At 51.9% G+C, this 16,157-nt stretch overlaps 1 protein-coding gene across 1 annotated transcript; it reads right to left on the bottom strand.

The window, feature by feature from the left end:
- Positions 1 to 1,051: 1,051 nt before the first annotated feature.
- Positions 1,052 to 12,963, bottom strand: LOC117000434. Its single transcript, XM_033068051.2, has 3 exons — positions 12,252 to 12,963; positions 11,101 to 12,150; positions 1,052 to 1,559 (listed from the first exon to the last, which is right to left on the bottom strand). Exons 2-3 carry the CDS (start codon positions 11,576 to 11,578, stop codon positions 1,384 to 1,386), a joined length of 654 nt encoding a protein of 217 aa, XP_032923942.1. The 5' UTR covers positions 11,579 to 12,150; positions 12,252 to 12,963; the 3' UTR covers positions 1,052 to 1,383.
- Between the last annotated feature and the right edge of the window lie 3,194 nt (positions 12,964 to 16,157).

The raw sequence follows: 16,157 nt of genomic DNA, 5'->3' as shown, positions 1-16,157 counted from the left end.
GCTCTGTGGCACATCAGTATAACCTTTTTTTTTAAAGTTCAGGGAAGATGTAGAGAGTAAAGGATCTTCAGAAAGGAGAGGCACAAGGAATGAGCTGGGTCCCAGTGCCTCCACTCTGCCATACAGAGAAATTATGGTTTCTGGTTTAAAACCCTTAGTGGGGTAAGAGCTGATCTTAAAATAGCAATGAAACCATCAGAATGCTCCTTTCCCCACGTGGTTTGGGAGCTTGCCCCACACATTTGCTGTTGCTGGCTTCTCCTGAGCCCCCTAAACAGCAAGGAGCAGGGAGGTACCTGGAGTTACAAATGGAAAAGAATGTCTTTGGGCAGAGAGAAGGGCAGTTTTGGTTGGTGGTGCTCTGGCTGGGAAGAGGAAGGCATCCAGGGAGAAGAGGGAGGTCTCCCTGCTCCATCAATGTACATGGGACCAACCCCAGTACAGAGCCAGCACCCTTGGGGTGGCAGGAAGTTTGGGGGTGATGTAGGAGGGGGTCACGCTGTGATGAGTCTCAAGGATGCAGACATTCAAGGGCTGTTTTCCCCCATGAAGAGTTTGGATTTCATGCAGATGGGTCCCTGTCCTCCTGTCCAGCAACATTCCTCAGAAAAAGGGGTTGTACCCGGTTCCAACAAGGCTGCTCCCTGTCAGGGGGTGCTGGGCTCAAGCAGAGATGTGGTGGAGGGAATGTGATGGCCCTGGCTTGGCCCCAGGCATAGGGGAATAATGTCCCTGGGAAGTTTGGACTGTCCCCCTGCTGTCCCAGGGCCACAGGACACACCTGTGAAAAGGGCTGTGAGCTGGAGCTGCGAAACTAAAGGCAGGGGTGATGGCCCAGGCAGATCACCGCTGTGCAGGGGGATGTGGCCACTTCCGACCTTTCTGTGCCTTTCTGCAGCTCCCAGCTCCCTGCTGTGTCCTGGGCCTGTCCCCAGAAATGCAGACACCCACATTTCTCTGCAGCCTCCTTGTCTCCTTTGCCCTCTTCCCCACCCCATTCCCACGCCACTGGACAGCCGCATGCCAAAGGAGCTCCCGGCCTCTCTCCAGCTCATTTCTCTTGCAAGCTTTGTTTGGTGGGTGTATTTTGCATTTGCTTTTTCTTTTTTGCTATTCACAGGGAACAAAGAGGGGCTCACAAACCCAAGGGCAGATGTCAGGACAGGGCTGACAAGCCTGGGAGCAGGGGGGATGCCACCCACCCTGGCAAGGTCCTTAGAAGCTGGTAAAACCAGGGGGAGAAGGGCTTTGCTCCACGGTGCCGGCTCTGCCCATCCCTTCCTCTCCCTGCCCGGTCCTGCAAGGACTGCTGCACTGTTCCACTGCTCCATCCCTCCTCTCCATCCTGCTGCTCCATCCCTCCTGGCCCAGACGTGGCACGGGTCACGTCTGCTGTGGCAAGTGGCAAGTCTCGCTGATGGCAATGACCACGTCCTGGGACTGGCGCTCCCGGTGCCGCGGCGCCTCGGGCATCTCGCTCATCTCGTTGACGCTGTTGCTGATGCAGTTGATGTCGCTCTTGTTGCTGTTGTCATCTGGGCTGGGGCCAAAGATCCAGTCTGGAAGAGGGAAAAGCACAAAACAAGCCCCTGGTTAGCTCTGGCTGTTCCCAGAATTCAAGGTGGTTGAAAAATTGCTGCCTCCTGCTGCACCCAACCTCTAGCTCTGGGAGGTTGCACATCCAGGAGTGTCCCTGGCCCACCCCTTCCCCTTCAGCTCCATCCACTCCCCTGGTGCTGGATCTTTGCTCTTCCCAGCTCTGGGCTGGTTTTCAGGCTGCTGGTTTCCTCCCGGCTTAGGCAGATGAAATCACCCTGTTAATCCCAAAAATGAGAGTGAAGTGCCTCCAAAGTGAAGTGTGCATCTGGGGTCTCGAGCAATGTATTTCCTAAAGTGGGTTTTTGCTGTCAGACAAAGTAAGGGATTAAATAACCATGTGACATCCAAATGGGGCTGGAGACATGGCTAGGACATGGCATTTTCTGCCTTGAGAGAATATTACAGCCATGCCAGGGCCTCAAACCGTCCATGGCAGCTTTGGGGCTGTGCTTCTTGCTGGTCACCAGAGCACCAGAACTTGGCTCTGAGCTGATCCAGCCACTGCCACAACCCTGGGGGTGACTGATCCCCCTCCAAAATAGTGTCACTGCTGGATGACAGCGTGGCTGAAACATCCCCTGCAGCACAAGGGGCTGCAGCTGTCTGAAAGCTACCAAAATTAAGCAGAGGTGCTTCTCAGGAGGCAAACAAAAGGACCAGCCTGGTTTTGTTGTTCCTGAGGAACAACAGCTGGATCTCAGAGAATACAATTTCTCTCCTTTGTGGCCTGGGGTATTTTCTGTCCACAGGACAATCCAGTTATGGCTCTTCAGTAGAGGACACAGGCTTCCTGATGGAGCAGGGACACAGAAATTCCATCCCAGTGAGATGATGTCTTTCTCGTGGGTTGTGGAAAAAAGTTTTGCAGCAAAACTGGGACTGAATGATGGCAAATGCCAGAGTGGGATGCCAGGTGTGAAGTGAATGGAAGATCTAATTTCTCAGCTCACCAGTGGTGTCTAGACATTTCTTCAGGTGTGAGCAGAGACACAGGAATGGCCTGTGGGCCTCCCTGTTCTCAGTGTGTGCACTGTAGGTCAAATTTCGGGGTTTTTTAAGAGCCCCAAAACGTCACTTGTTTTTTTTTCTTGGTTTTTTTTCCCCTTCTTTTTTTTTTTTTTTTCCCTTTCTTTTTCTTTTAAGAAAAGCCATAAGTTCTATTGTTTTTGCAATGCAATATTTGCATTTTTTTCCCCAGTCTGAAGCCATTTGGCCACACCATCCCCAAGACAGCAGAACATGACTTTCAGGATGATGCTCATGCTCTGGAGCCAGGGTAGGTGACCACCCTGCCAGGGGACAGGGAGTGGAAGGAGTTGTGCCCCACTGCCAGCTTGGGCTGGCTGGAGGAGGGGGCTGTCTCCAAGGAGGGGAGAGCTCCCATCACACTGGGCACAGGCAACATGTCCAGAGAGTGACTGTTTTTCCTTGGTTTTCCTATTTTCTTCACCTTCATCACTGCACCAGCAGGGTTTGCTGCTTGTCCAGCAGGAAAGGCAGGAGAAGAACCACCACAGTTCCCTCAGCCACCGCACTGCTGGCAAGAGTGATTGGGAAACTCAGCAAAGAATTGGTCCAAAGGTTTTTGGGGAACCTTGTGTTTGCCCTGAGTCCCAACCAGGACATTTGGCTTTCACTGGCATAACCCACAGCCCCCACCAGAGCCTGGGCTCCCCATCACACCCCTTCCCCAAGGAAAACCAGCCAAGCCCAGAAGGCTCATTTAGGGATTATTTCCTTTACAGCTTTGATTTGGCTTGGCTTTACTGGTTTTAGACTAAAGGCCAAACACTCCACCACCTTCTTCCCAGTCTGGCTCTGTCTGGCCCATCCCAGGACCTTGCAGGCTCCTCCAGCCCCCACACATCTGCTTGCCCTGAGGAGAATCCGAAGGCAGTAACAAGATTGCCTCCTACAAATACTATTAAAGTTCTCAGCTTGCTTTCCTTGACGTCAGCCATAAAACTCCAGTGGGAGCAGCAGGGAAGAAGGGGAATAACGTGTAGAAAAAGGAGTGATGGGTCCTCAGATATCCCGGGAGCCACAGGATAAGGATTGCTGTGTGCAACAGGAAGCAGAGAGCGTTGCATGCCTGTGAGGAGGGGTAAGTGGCATTTGGTGGCCAGATGATGAACCAACCAACTCCTGGTGACATTTGTGGGCAGGAGAAGAAGGAGCAAGAGCTGGATGAGGCACTGTGGTAAAGGCAGAAATGCAGGGGATGGGTGTTTTGGGAGAGCAAAAGCCATTTGCATGGGAAAAGTGTCACGGTGCATTGTCACCAAAGGGGATGTGGCTGGCCAGGGTGCTGGGGAAGGTGGCTGGTGTGAGGCTGCCACAGTAACTCCTGGTAAGAGCAGGCTGGATTGTACACGCTAATCCCAACCACTGCTTCCCTGGGAATTATTTCTGGAGCCTGCTGGATCTAATTACCCAGTAATCTGCAGGAAGATGTAATTAGGCTGTCATTAGAGGGTATTTACTGCGATGCCTTTATGATTTGACTGTGTAAGTAAGGAGTGAAGTAATTACACAATTACATGTTATTTGTGGCCATTTATGGCCTGTAACTTCAGCGTGTTGCCATGTGTGGAAGAGGGGAGCGAGGTCCCGTGAGCTGGCAGAGAATCTCCTGCCAGCAGGGCCCTGGAGAAACAACCATGAAACTGTCAGCACCCTCATGTCCCCTGCCAGCCACCCCCAGCTCCGTCCCAGCCACCCTCGATCCTCCCCAGTTTCTCCCTCTGGCTCCTCTCAGTTTGTGGATGAGAAACCAAGGTCTCCTGGGGGCACCCATGGTGTGTCTGGGGAGGGATGAAGGAGAAGAGAGAGGAAAGCTGCACATCTTTGGCGTCAATGGGATTAAACCTCGCTCTGATGCGGAAGGAACTTTGCAGGGGATGGGAGGCACAACCTCACGTCACGCACAAGCACAGGCTGGAAATCTTGGATGATGAACCCTGCAGGGGGTATAATCAGGTGGTGGGGTGGCCAGGGACTGGGAGCCAAGGGGTGGTGGTCACTGGCCAAAGGGAGCTGCAGCCCTCAGTACATGTCAGGTATTTCTCTCCCTGTCTCTTACAGCTGGCAGGGGGGATGAATGAGCCGCGAAAAATAGACACACTGAGGAAAACAAAATCCTCTTTTGGATCTAAGCCCACATATGGATTCACACAATCTCCAGCCAGAAGGTGAGCAAAGTTAGGCTGAACCTAATGGCACCTAATGGCCCTGGGACAGATGAGGGCAGAGCTGGGGCGAGCAGGGATCACGCAGTGTGCCCGTCCACACCCAGGGCAGTCACACTTTGGAGATAAGAAAAAGCATTGCCTGCCCCTACCCAGCCACTGGAAGGAGCTTGTAACACATGCTGCAAAATCCAGGGCACGCACACGGGTGTGTAGGGAATGTCTTGGATAAAAGAGAGAGACAAAGTGACTTTCTCAGCCAGGCTGGGGAGCAGCACCTAACTAACCCAGAGACACCTCTTCCTGCTGGTCAGGTGCTGCTGAGGCTCAGGGTGCCTGCTGGGGTCTGCAGGGCCAATGGGGAGGTGGGAAGTGCTGAGGTGGGCTGAGATTGATATGGAGTGATTGATCCGAAGCAGCTGGAGAGAGGACATGGAGCAGACAGGGCAAATCAAGAGCCAGGGAATAGCAACTCTCATTATTATCCCCAAGCAGCAGAGTGATGTGGCACAAAATGCCCCTGCACCTCCCTGGCTCCGTCCAAGTCTTTGACAGCACCCCTGGAAGCGGGACCCCTGGGATATGCTCTATTTTTGGGGACAGAAAAACACTGGGGTTGCCCAGATGTCACAGCATGCCCTTCCTGTACCAGCATGAGAGCTGGTCCTTGCTCAGAAACCCCTGACAGTGCAGACAGCAGGAGCAGCCTCCAGTTGTCTGGGTGCACAGGGTTGCCCTGTGCCCAGTGTCACCCCGAGAGGGTGGCCTGGTTCCCTGCATTCATTGGTGGCAGGGTGGGATGTCTATGAGGCACTTCAGCTGCTGAAAAAGAGACATCCCAAGCAGAAGAGCAGAAGGGGGTGGGAGAAAGGGCTGAAATTTAAATGCAGCCTGGTGAGTGAGACATTCACAGTCCCTGTAGAGATGGAAACAGGAAAGGAAGGGGCAACATGTTTGATGAACAATCAAACTCGTGCTCTAGTTTTGCTTTAAATGGAGCTGAGTGTGAAAGCAGATGCTAAAAAAGCTCTTTTCCCATCAGCAGGAGCAGAACCACCTCTTTCTTTGAAAGAAAACTTTGACCCAGCAATCACATTGTGCTCTGCAGCAAGGCAGGGCCAGCTCTGGCAGGAGCATTCCCGATGGACACGAGTTCAAGGGTATTCCTCATGTCTGACACGATGCAGCAGTCACAGCTGGACGTCGTGTCTCTCTCATCTGCAGGACAGACTCTTGATTAGCAAAATCAACAGATAACTCCCAGGTTTGTTTTGATGGAAAATCTATGTCTGCCCCTGGCAACAGTAATTTGTTAGAAACCCTCCTTTCCCCCTCAGATTCACTTATTTCTAAATGAATTTGATGTTGGGGTTTGTTCTTCCTTCCCTGTTTTGCAGCAATTTCTCAGCTTTGCTGTGCTGGCTGAGACAAAATTGTTGTGCACCCCAAACAGCATGAGCACTCTGCTTTGCTGATGGACAGGTAAGGACACTGTTCCTCTGCAGAGCTGTCACCAGCATGAAGCATCTGGTGGGAAAAGGGGTGACATGGAAAAGGTGTTCAATTAATTACGATATTCTCTTAAAAACAGCTTCTCTGCACCAGAGAAACCCTAGACCCAAGCCTACATTTGATCCCAGTCTCATCCATCAGGCAGCATTGCTGCTCCAGAAAAGACTCTGAGAGGTGGTGACTCAGGTGTGCTAGGTGGGAGGCAGGCACGCTCCTGGGGGTGGATATTTGCTATCCATATCTTCCAGAGGCAGAATGAAGGTGACCAGAGAATGAGGAGCCCTGCTTGGTCTCAGCTCAAAGAAGACCAGAGCAGGGCAGTAGACAAACACAGCCCTCACCCCAAAGACCTGACACCACTCATCCCTGGACCACAGGACAGGAATGGGAAGGTTGCTGTGGGATGCATCCCTGCATCCCTGAGGCCTTGGTCGATGCTCAGCAGTGTGTGCTGGAAGCTGCCCCTCTCCTCCAGCTCTGAGCTCCAAAGGTTTGGCTGCAAATGCAGCTGTCCTGGAGTGAGCCCTTTCTGCAGGGCCAGACCACTGTGGCTCATTGTCTGGTCAACAGCCCCAGGCTGGGAGTGGTGAATTATCCTACTGCTTCCCTAAACAACATCTAAGGAACTCCTGGTGCACCCTCATGCACCAGAAGGGAAACAGGAAGGAGATCATAGTCAGAGTGGGTTAGCACCGAGATGGGAAACAGAAGGGAACCTGACGTGGTTTCTTCCCACAACTTTGGGAGGCGAAGGAGTTATCCTCAAAACAGAACTTGAAAAGAAGATATATAAGTCCTCTCTGATGGGCCTAAGACTGTCTGCAATCCCTGCCGTGGGCTGAATTATCCTCAGAGCCCTGTGGTTCTGTGTGGAGCAATTAGAAGTGGATCCCGTGTCCCTGCAGGATCACCCAGCAGCTATTTTCAGCAATGCTACATTCAGGCACAGTTTCTTTGTTCAAGGAGACCATTTCCTAAAGAAGCCTGAAATGTGGCTGTTGGAGATAAGGCTGAAAAATAAAAATATGGCTGGTGGGTCAAAAGGGCAAAGAGAAGAAAGACCCTGCTCCAAGGATGGCGCAGAGCTTTGAGCAGTGCCAAAGCCATCAACCAGCACAGCCCTGCCCGTGTCAGTGAACCTGCCCTGCCGTGCCCCAGCTGGGCATCTGCCTTGGGCGCGTTCCCAAGGGAAAAGTTCCCTCCAAGGTGTCCTCTGGAGATCAGCAGCCCAGAGGAGAGCTTGGCTGAAGCGGGTGACAGCAGCCAAGGTCTCCCTGCCAGGCACTGCTCCCACGCAGACCATCCGACCCTTCCCGCGCGCTTCCCGTGCCGGAGCGAGATGCTTTCCCCTTTCCCGGTGACCACACGCGTGCAGTCTCCATGGCAACAGCTTTGTTTCCAGTCAAACTTTTTATTTTTTCCCCCTTTTCCTCCATTTTTTTTTTTTTTTAGATGTTTAAGTAAGAGCGATATTCAGCGAGCTGCCGGGCACGGAGGAGGGAGGGCGGGCTGATTCCCAAGGATTGCAGTAATTAGGCGCCTCGTACATTGGTGACAGGCTTGTCATTTGCCAAGCCAGCTCCTCGCTGCAGCGCCGGCTCTGGCAGCTCTCCAGCGCTTCCGAGTTAAGCAGCTTTCCAAATGCTTCGACCCAATTTGCCTTAACTGGTGGTGGGGTCTGAGCTGCGCTCACGCAAGAGCTTCCCTCCCACCCTCCTCGGGGGGCTCGCATCCAAACCCAAGCAGAGACATCTGATGAGTTTTGGGAAAGCCAAATGTGAGACTTGGTGAGCTTGGAGCAAGCAGGAGGGACTGGAGAGAAATTAAGGGGGCCTGGTGTCTCCAGAAAAAGCTGAAGAGGGGCTCTTTCAGAGCCCTCTCATCCATATCCAGGCGCTCTGCCTTCTTACTCTCCAGCAATGCATCTTTCCTCCTTCTCCCATTTTCCACTCCTCCCCAGCCTGCTGGGCATCACAGCAGTGTTCATGTCCCTCTAGGGATGCCTAGGCAATTTCTATTTGATTTTTTAAGAAGCAAGAGAGGTGTTGGTGTCTCAAATACCCGTTTATATTTCTCAGGGAAAAAACCTTGGCAGCATCCCGAGAATCCCTTCACCATCCGAAACTGAGCCCAGCACCTGCTTTCATTGTTGCTGTGGGTGCAGGGGCTGGGTGATGCTTTGGCTCCCCAGGCCGTGTCCGACAAGCTGTTATTGAGGAGTCATAATCATCCCTGATGCCTCCGAGTGACTGTTTAAAGCAGCGATTAACTATTCCCACTTTAATCTCCCTGAAACAGGCTCCAGCCCTTTGGCATCTTATTTCCATCTCTCCCTGTGTATTTCTGAACATGATTAGTGCAGAAACGCTGATAGCAGAGGCTGGAGCTGCTGCCGAGTATATAAATCCAGGCATTGTGTTAAAGCAGCTAATAGAGCAGCTTCTTATTTACTATCCCTTGGTCTCTCTGTCCTGTCCCTAAAGTAATTTTATGCAAACTCATTCAAATGAAACCTTCCCTTTAAGGCTATTCCTTGGCAGTGTTAACAAACACGGTCTTGTCCACTCTCCTCCGAGGACTGGCTCACTATAAAGGTATAAAATGTGGGAAGATGGGCCTGGAGTGCTAACTAGGATGAGCTGGAGGCAGCTTTGGCACTGAGGTGTGCTGCTGGAGTTTGGGAAATGCCTTCTCCTCTCTGCCTAGAGGGGGAAGAAGCTCACATCTGGATTTCTGATCCTAACATGGAGAGATATTACCTTCACCCAGGGCAGGGAGGATGCTTTACCCTCAGCAAGGGGTGCTAAACTAGGAAAATGCTTTTTCCAAAGTGGCAGGAAGCAGGCAGACCCCAGTGCTGTCCCTGTGCTTGTCCAGCCCCTGGGATGGCCGTGGTGCTGTGGAAGTCCCTTTGCAAAGGGCTTTGCAAGAGAAGGGGCACCCTGCTGACCTCGTCCCACTCAGAGGATAAAAGTCACCAGGGAACATGGGTGCTGAGTTGGAAGCAGCACATGGGGGCCCAGGTGCCCCTCGACTGCAGCTGCAGCCCCCTCCATGCCTGGAGGGCCATGGCATTTCTGTGGATTTTGTCCTGCTTTGCAGTACCCACCCAAGGAGGGGTTTTGAGCACCCCCATCTGTGCTCTCCTGCATCAGGGACTGCAGCAATGGGAGCAGGGGTGTCTGCTCTGCAGGGACACTGGGAGTGGACTGGCCCCTGCCTCAGGGGAGTTTCTAACCTGGCCTGACCTGGTCCTTTGAGCATCTGGGGGTGTATTTTTAGCTGCTGTCCCTACTGCCTACCTTTGTGGGAAGGCAGCACTAAATCAGACCAGGTGATGTTACAGCCCCAGCAAGCTGCTGATTAAGGGTTAAATTTAACACTTTAAGACAATATATCCATTCCCTTCCATCTGGAGTGAAGAAAAACTCCTCAGCAGCAGCTCCCTGCTGTTTTCCAGACTCAGCCTCATGACCCCAAGTACTGCTCCCTGCCAGGAGGTTTGACCTTTCTTGTACCAAATAACTCCTCTCTAAATCCCTGTGTCCTGGATCTGCTGGCCCTTGCCCGGTCATGACCCTCTACCCAAAGGACTTGGCTTGCCCTCCCCTCAGCAAGGCAGGGGTGCTGCCCACCCACAGGCACTGGATGGAGTTTTGGCCGGTGTGTGTCTCCTGTGTCCCAGGAGCAGGGAGATAAAGCAGAATCATGAATGAACACGTGGATTTTGCTCTAGATGAGTGTGATCTCCCTCCCCCTGCAGAGATGGAGCCTGCAGAGCTTCAACCCTGACTGGGGGTCAGGCTCAGAGCAAGGTTGTGCAGAGGGATTTCAGCCTCACTTCCCTGTGCAGGGCATTGTTCCCAGAGCTTTTTGGAGGTGTGCATATCTGCAGGAGCCAGGAGCTGAAAGCCCACTGGGGATCCCTTCTGGCTCCCTATCCAAGCTGGAAAACTGTCACCAGCATACTGTAGCAAGGCCCTGACCCCAAAAGGACCTGATGGCTGTCAGGGTGTAGGGGCCAAAAGTAGCAGAGATTCAGATGGGAATTGGGCACATTTGCACTCCCCAGCATGATCAGCCTTACAAATTATGGGGCAAGGAGCAAGAGTATCACTGAGGGCTTGTCATAAGCAGCCAAGCACCTCTGCCTGCACTCTGCCTGACCACAGCAGCCAGCAGTGCTCTTGTGCTCTTGGCCCTGATGGGACAGCATTCATCAGCAACAGGATGAAACCAAAGAGGAGGAAGACAAATCTCTTTGGGCTGTCATTGCGTGGATTTGTTGCAGGGGCTCTGATGGCTGTTCTAAGGCAACAAGGGAACCAGACTGCTGAGCTGTGTTTCCTAGGAGTTTGTGTGCTCTCTGGTGTCTAATAAGGGGTTAAGCTCATATGGCAGATTTCCTTTCAGTATGCACTGGTGGGTTGTTATCCTGTGCTCAGGTATCTGTTGCCATGAAACTTTTAATGTTGAGCTCTAATCCAAGCTCAGTTGAAACTGGCCAAGGGATTTTACAGTCATTTGGCAACACAGGCTCAGGCGCACACATTTATACACACGCACACAGGCACATGATCTGCTCCTTTAGGAAGGGGGCTAAACCCAAGGATTTTTTCTAGTTAGATGGTCAATTTGGAGAACCCAGCTTATTAAATAAACTAACACTCTTACAAATGTGGAAGGGTCAAGGTTTGGCCTAAACCCCACCCAAATCAAAGGAGAGATGCAAGGCAGCTCGTCCAGGCTGGCACCAGGCTCTTTTTGGGCACAAGCACACAAGTGTGAAGCCCACACTCACCTACAAAGTCGTAAATGAGGTCCTTGATGAGATGCCCGACGATGGCGTACGCCACTGCCACCACCACCAGGGCTGCCATGAGGAGGTAGAGGACAGCCTTGGGCAGAGGAATGGCATCTCGAGGAGGGGGTTTGTACTCCTTGTAGAGCTGGTCATTGTCCGAGTATGAGTACTGGAACAAGTGGTCCAGGCCAGCTGTGAAGTTGCTGGAGTTCATGGACTGGCTATTGGACAGGTAGTTGTCCTGTTCAGGGTCCTGGAGGACACTTACCACCGAGCTGGTGGTGGCTTCCACTTGCTGTACCAAGTTCAGAGTCTTGTTAACGCTGGGGAGGATTTGGGAAAGGAAAGTGCTCCAATCTTTGATGGCACTGATGTTGCAAATAATCATAATTGCAATGAGGAAAGAGGTCTCCAAGCTCAAAAGACTTAAAAGGGAGAGAAAGAGGTGAGAATTGCTGTGCTTACACCAAACCATGTACTGCAAAGCGGGCAGAGAAGGTCTGGATGGGGTATGTTTCTCATTTGCAAATTCTTACATGATCCGATAGGGATGCATCTGTGGTACCTGGGTCTCACTCCTGCAAATGCCCGCAGAAAACCCCTATAGGCATGAAGTTCCTTAGGAAAAAGTAGGTGCTGGAGTGATTTTGGCTGATATCATTTTTGTTCCTCAGCCGCCTCTCCCTTATGCTACTCACAGATGACAACCGGAGAGACAGGATCCTGTAGATATTTTCAGTCATCTGGAAAAGAAAGATAAATTGCCCTTCTCCAGCTTCTTCTTTTTTTTTTTCTCTCAGAGGCGATGGTTCCTGGAGAGACAGAAATGCCCCCTTGGCTGTGCCCCAAGCTCTGTCAGGCGCAAGGTGTGCGGAGCCGTCCTGGCTCTCCCGTCAGCGCTGCCCAGAGCGTTCGCACAGGAGAAAAATGTTCAGACCCCACAAAGTTCAGCTGCTCCGCTGTGTGACGGGGCCGACGGCGCGCAGCTCCTGGCCATTCCACCTTGGCTTTCAGCAACTTCTTTTGCCGGCATCTCCCGATCGATTCCTTTAAAAACAGAACCAAGTCAGACACAACGAGCCGGCCGGCAGAAGAGCCCAGCACCCGGTGCCTAACGCAGCCCAGAAGCGGCCGGTCTCGGGTTTTACCTGAAAGACTTTTCCAAGCGAACAGATCCCGTCGCCTGCTGCTCCAGCTTGTTTTATTCAGCTCCTGCGGAGCTCCCCGGCCGCAGCCGCCGATGCGCTGCCGTGCCCGGAGCCGTGTGCGGGGTGCTGGTGCTGGTGTGCGTGTGTGTGCGGACACTCCTCCCCGTCCCTTCCCTCCTGTCCCTTCTCCCCGCCGCCCTGCCGGCTCTTCCCAGCCTCCCCGGCTCCAGCAGCGAGGGGATTAGCAGCCGGGAGGTTGGCTCCAAAACTCCTGAGCGTGCTGCGAAGCAGGCGATGCGTGGCGGGAGAGCCGGCTCAGCCTCCGCCGCTGCTCCCCGGGGAGTTAATCCTTTCGATGACAAAAGACGAGCTTTGATCCGTCTGCTGGATGTTTCCGCCGAGGCGCAGGGGAAGGTGGGGAGCAGCCGGAGAGCTCGCGTGGGTACCCCAGGTCCAGCCTTAGGCGGGCGCTGAGCTCAGCCTTTGTCTGGGAGCGGTGCCGCCGGCGGGGAGGAATCACATCGCGGGCGCTGCCGGGAGCGGGGAGGACATCATCGATCCCACCGCCAGCATCCCGCAGGAGCCACGCTCCCCACGGCCCCGCTCCCTCCCCGCCAGCCTCCGCCCGCAAACTTTGGGCATTGGAGGGATGACTGGCGTGCAGAAAGCGCGGAGGGTTTGAGGCTGAGCTCCCTCACCATCTCCCCTCCCTGCTAAGCTGTCGGTGCCAACTGGTAAGAGCCAGCCTGTCCTTGGTCACCTTGATAATGGTCTTAAACTGGTTCATGTTTCCTACAAGTACATCTCATCTGCCTTGGTGGTGGGATCACTGAGTTGCTGGCTTGGTTTGAAGAAGGTAGTGGGACATCTTTAAAGAGGAGGAAGAGGAAATCTTAGAGAGGGGGAAATTGTCTTTCTATATTTGGAGGTGAAAATAAATCACAGCTCCATTTTTCACTTTTTTTCTTTCTGGTTTTTTTTTGGTGCTGCTTCCCCATGTAAGAAACTGCTGTCACAGGGGCAAGGAAATCACCACGTTAGGCCTCAAAGCAGCCAAATGGAGCTTCTGAGAAATAATAGCAAAAGATTAACTTTGCTTGTGCCTGTGTGTGTGTGTGTGTGTGTGTGTGTGTGTGTGTGTTGCCAGCCAGCAGCAATCCTGCCAGCTGCCTGGGGGTTGGAAGAGTATAGAATAAAATGGCAACATCTTCTGTACAATAATATCACCAGGGTTTAGGTTAGTGATGAACAGATTGTACCAGACCAGGAGCAAAGAAAATGTGGAGGAAAAAGCTTTTCTGCCCTCCCTGGAATGTGCATGGACCATGTCACAGTCACTGTTTCCCAGGACCATTGAAAAGCATCCTAAAATTTCTTCTCACAAGTGACACAGCTGTGACTGGTTCCAGAAGGATATCTGCAGGATATCCTGCAGTGGGATAGTTCCTGATGTCCCCCTGCTCCAGCATCTTAATATCCAGAGTTGGAGCTGCTACCCTGCCTGCAGAGCATGAAGCTGCAGAGATCCTTTGAGGGCCAGGGTAGGAGTCAGGAGCTAAGGGCAAATGGCTCCTCTCTCAGATTCTCAGTCCTCCCACACCAGATTTTATCCTTCCAAGATGGAAATTATGGCAAGGTTATTTTTTTATAAGAACTTTTCAATGTGAAATGAGTTTTGGGCTCTGTGCAGGGGTGGCACAGTGCAGTCTGGCTTTGCTCTGCTCAGATGCACATCCTTTGCCTGGGGTTCTTAGGAGGAAAGAACAACCCCCAGGACATGGCCACGGTCGCTGGGGACTGAAGCTGCTCTGAAGCTGTACTTTCACCACAGCTGTTTGGTTTTAGCAGTTGCCATGGCACCAGTGCATCAACCAGAGGGAACAGGAGAGCATCTGGTGCAGGCTGACCCATCCCTGTGCCTGGCTTTGGCTGCAACTGTCCCAGGCATGTTCCCACTGTGTTGTGCCCCTTTATTCCCAGGAGGTGACGGAGCTGAGTGATTTGAGGCAAAGTGTTTGCAAAGGTGTGTGTACCTGGGAGATTAATCAGAGTGAGGGCAACAGGGGCAGCTCTCTGTGTGCCTGGGGACAGCTGGTGACAGCAGCCCAGACCCTGCTCCAGTGAGACACAGTGCAAACCCCCTCTGTTTCCCAGACCTCCATTGAGTGCTTGTGGGAAGAGGCTGGAAAAGCACTTGGGGAAGCTCTGAGTTCTGCTGCAGACACGGACTCCATTAAAGGGTCTAAGGGCAACACCAAAAAAATACTCCCCCACCATTTGTATTTCACTGCAACGGAAATCAAGTTGGCTCCTTTCATTTTCATTAACACCCTTATCAATTCAAAGTGACTAAATAGATGCTTAACTGTTCATTATACACTCTCTGCATCTCCGGTCTGAAAGGGAGCCTTTATTTCCACAATTATGGTTTCCAACCCATTTCAGAGGGAGAGAGCATGGAGAAATATACAAGTGTGGATTTTAATAACCTTATTTTTCAATCTCTCTGTTATTAAAAAAAAGTTTGCATTTACTGTGATGGGGGGAAGATTAAAAGAATTGCCATGGATTCCACTTAGGGAACATTGCTAATGATTTCAATAAATCACTTTAAATAAAAATCACAATCTCCACAATTCCACCCAAATGCCATTTGGCAGAGGGGTTGATTATGGGAACAAAATGAATTTCGGAATTAGCTGCTTGTCCTAATGCAATTGGACAAATTAAATTTAGGGATACACACATATCCAATGACATATATCTCATGCAGAAGAGCGGTGTTTTGGCCCCTGGGAAAAAGAACAAATAATGTTTTAGTGGGTCAAGACAGATCTTGTCCCTCATGATGGATGTCAAGTGTTTGTTACATCTATTTCCTTAGTATTTTTATTTTATGGCTTACTGTCTGTGAAGCTACAGTCAAAGCACTGGTGTTTTATTTCCACCAAGGCAGGACCCAACTGACTACTGGGACATGACTTTAATAATTGTGTCCATGCAGAACTGAAAAACCACTTTGACACATCACCAGCAGTGCCCAGAGCAGACAGTCTGGATTCCTGTCTGTGACTGGGACCAGATCCCAGGATCCCCACAGAAGGTGAAGCCCAGGTTCTACACCAGATCTGGAGATCTGATGCTGCTCCCAGCTCCCCTGCTGGCTGTATTTCCTCAGCTGTGACATGTGAGGGACAAGGAGGCCACAGGCTGTGGATGTGGCAGCACCTGTCAGGTGCAAACAGAGAGGTGGAGAGCAGAGCTGGAGTTTATTGCTGTGCACTGTGCCATGCCTTGGGAAGGCTTTGTGTCTCTCCCTGGCTCAGAACTATGCAGAAATTGGCCAAAAATATAGTCAGGAGGTGCAGCTCCAGCAGCAATACCTCCATCTGTACTTTTGAGTGAGACATTTCTCTGCCCAAGGCTCATTTTTACAGCCTGAAGGAGTTTTATTGTGTCTCTTTTCTGCACTGTCTGCTGATTCCAAACTTGATCCCCGCCAGAGAAACCACTGCACCTGGTCAGAAGAACAGACACAACAATTTACACCCTCATATGGCACAAGGCAAAGCAGTCATCACTTGAGTTCTTCAAACCATTCACATTTTAGCTATTCAGGGTGACATTCCTATCCAGATGCTGGCTGGTGGGGGCTGCACAGCTCCTGTTTCAGTCTCTGCAGCTTCCCCTGGACGAGCCTGCTGACCTTCATTCATCCCTGGATGGGCCACATGCTCTTCCCTGCCTCCCTGCCTGGCTGTGCTTGGCTGCTGCACCACACCCCGGAGCAGAGACTTCATTTCTAAGCAAATTCCAGACCTGTACCAAAGTTTTGACAGCAACCTTCCAGCATGACAAGAAGTTGTGAAATTCAGGCTTATCCTGTATTCCCGTTCGTGGCATTCA

This window comes from Catharus ustulatus, chromosome 9, assembly GCF_009819885.2.
Source record: "Catharus ustulatus isolate bCatUst1 chromosome 9, bCatUst1.pri.v2, whole genome shotgun sequence".
In the NCBI taxonomy this organism is placed as follows: domain Eukaryota; kingdom Metazoa; phylum Chordata; class Aves; order Passeriformes; family Turdidae; genus Catharus; species Catharus ustulatus.
This window is presented reverse-complemented; position numbering and strand designations above follow the sequence as displayed.